This window comes from Montipora foliosa, chromosome 7 (genome assembly GCF_036669935.1).
Source record: "Montipora foliosa isolate CH-2021 chromosome 7, ASM3666993v2, whole genome shotgun sequence".
Taxonomy (NCBI): Eukaryota; Metazoa; Cnidaria; class Anthozoa; order Scleractinia; family Acroporidae; genus Montipora; species Montipora foliosa.
Window position 1 is genome coordinate 41,623,960 of NC_090875.1, and position 2,961 is coordinate 41,626,920.

Genomic DNA, 2,961 nt, shown 5'->3' on the forward strand with positions numbered 1-2,961 from the left:
AGGGAGGGTAGACCCTTGGGGTGGGGGGGGGGGGGGAGAAGGGGGGTGTTCAGGGTCAGGGCCGGACGTCCTGCCTGAACTGGGATAGTGACGCGTAATATATAGCCTCTCCTATCCCTGGAAAAGTGATCGCCGCTGTGCCCACAGCTCGCTGTCGATCATGCATATGACCGCTCCTTTCCGCTCCTGTCTGTAGCAGCACCTTCCCGGGGCCCCTCCTGTTTTCACAGAGACTGCTGCAGATGCGACCGAGTACCCGGCGGTATAACTGGGCGATGGGCAGACCGGGCTCACATTAGCCTTGGTTGGCAGTCAGTCTAGGAGAAGGAAACCTCTGCTGGACTACTGGACGCGTACGCGTGTTGGCCCTGGGCTCGAGAGGTGATACAGGATCCAGCAGCCGTGCCCCAGCCTAGGTTACTGCTCCTGTGCCTCAGGGGAAGATTTTTGAGCCAGTAGCTAGGAGAAGGACACTCTGATGTAAAACCTACAGCCTGGCAGTCACCACGGCCGTCTCAGCCTGCTGAGCCACTGTGGAAGGACATCCAGGGCCTAAAGAGTCGGATCAGTTGGCGCGCACTGACTTCCACTTTAAAACTACTCTGCGCTGGCGGGAAGAGGAGAAAGTCCTACAGCGACGAAGAAGGGACGAAAACGACAGGTACAAGATGGTACTGGGAGTCGCAGTCTCAACTCTGCATGTAGGCGGCTCAGATGTATGGGTCGCTAGTCTGCTGACCTGAGACAACAGCAGCTTTCGGCAGCACTCTGGGCGACCAAGCAGTTTTTTCTAGAGATAGTAATGCTTGCTCCACAAGGAGACGGGCCTAGAAAAGGTGGTACAAACAAAGCTTGTCTCACCCTCACCTGGTTGGCTAACTGCGGCCAACAGGCATCTCATCAAGCGGTGGAAACAAAAGAAGAAAACGTGAAACGAAGACAAAAAGTCTCAAGCTAGCATGTTGGAATGTTCGCACCATGCAGGATTCTGATTCTACTGACCGCCCACAGAGGCGCACAGCTTTAGTTGCCTGAGAGCTGGCTCGACTGGACATTGACATTGCAGCTGTTAATGAAGTAGCTTCGCTGAGCAAGGGTCCCTGACAGAACATGGTGCAGACTACACTCTCTACTGGTCCGGTAAAGCCGAAGACGACCTCAGACTATTCGGTGTCGGATTCATGATAAAGAACTCTGTCACCAGCAGGCGGGAAAGTCTCCGTCTTCCCCTGAGAGGAGATCAGTACGCTACGATCATCAGTGTCTATGCCCCAACACTACAGGCAGACCCCACGACGAAGGAAGCCCTCTACAGTGAACTGAGGTCCCTCCTGCAGAGAACGAAAGACGCTGACAAGATCTTCATCTTAGGCGACTTTAATGCACGAGTAGGCAGAGATCACTCCATCTGGCCAAGAGTACTCGGGCGACACGGTATCGGCAACTGTAATGACAGCGGACGGTTGCTCCTCGAACTTTGCTCAGAACACTCCCTGATCGTCACCAACACCTTATTTCAGCAGAAAGCCAGGTTCAAAACAACATGGAAACATCCGCGCTCCAAACACTGGCACCTACTGGACTATATCCTTGTGCGCCAGAAAGACGTGAATGATGTGTTGCATACCAGAGTCATGCCAAGTGCTGACTGCGACACGGATCACAGACTAGTCCGCGCAACTATCAGACTGACGATCAAGCCTGCAGTGAAGAGAAGAAGCCCACAAATCAAGACTCTTCAAGTGAACCGCCTCCACCAGCTGAAGGAGGAGTTCCAAAGCGAACTCGAGAGCAAGTTTGCCCCCACTGAAGACATAGAGACAGATCGAGAGAAGATGTGGCAAGACCTGAAAGACAAGCTGCAAAAGACAACAGCCGAAGTAGCAGGGTTCTCATCCAGAGAGAGCAAGGATTGGTTTGACGAAAATGATGAGGAGATACAACAGCTGCTCCAAGATAAGCGCTCCTGTCACCAGAGAGTATTGTCAAACCCCGGCAACCAGGAGGCGAAGTCTAGCTACAGGCAGGCATGCAGTACTCTACAGAAGCAACTCCGCAAGATCCAGAACGACTGGTGGCTAGCGCTGGCTCAAAGAACACAGCTCTATGCAGACACAGGGAACAGCAGAAGCCTGTTGACACTGTGCTGGGAGAAGGGAGAAGTACTAGGAGATCTTCGTGACGTAGTGATAGTGTCCATGTAAAAGAACAAGGGAGAGAAATCAGACTGTTCAAACTACAGAGGTGTCACCTGCTCTCCATCGTGGGCAAAATCCTAGCCCGCGTGTTACTGAATAGACTCATTCCAGCCATTGCAGAGGAAGTTCTCCCACAGAACCAATTCCGCGCTAACCGAGGCATCACAGACATGATCTTCGTTCTTCGTTAGATCCAAGAGAAATGCAGAGAGCAGAATATGGCCCCGTACTCAGCCTTCATAGACCTCACGAAGGCGTTCGATAAGGTCAGCAGAGACGGTTTGTGGAAAATCCTGAGCAAGCGTTGGTGCCCCCCCGCGCTTCCTCGCCATCCTACAGCAGCTCCACATAGGCCAGAAGGGACAGGTGAAGCACAGCGGCGAATTCTTAGACTCATTCCCCATCGAGAACGGCGTAAAGCAAGGCTGTGTGCTAGCCCCTACTCTCTTCGCGATCTTCTTCAGCATGATGCTTCGAGAAGCCAAGGAAGATCTGCACGAGGGCATGTACATATGGTTCCGCACCGATGGAAGTGTCTTCAACCTGCGTCACCCCGTTGCCCGCAAGGAGAAATTCGCTGTTGTCAGCACAATAAGAGAGAGGACTTTTTTTTCTACAATTAAAGAGGGGGAATTCTTATTAAACGTTTAACATCGATTCCAATTATTATTTGCTTCAAGCACAGTCCAGTCCCGACTCTTAGCTCTTTCCAGGAGCGCAAGGATTGATGGGTAGGTTTTTTTATTCGCATCATTCCCCTCTC

The 2,961-nt window shown here is 52.2% G+C and overlaps 1 protein-coding gene across 1 annotated transcript; it reads left to right on the forward strand.

The window, feature by feature from the left end:
• The first annotated feature begins 1,181 nt into the window (after nucleotides 1-1,181).
• LOC138010256 (craniofacial development protein 2-like) lies at nucleotides 1,182-2,204 on the forward strand. Its single transcript, XM_068857190.1, has one exon. The coding sequence runs from the start codon at nucleotides 1,182-1,184 to the stop codon at nucleotides 2,202-2,204; it is 1,023 nt and encodes a 340-aa protein (XP_068713291.1).
• The last annotated feature ends 757 nt before the right edge of the window (nucleotides 2,205-2,961 follow it).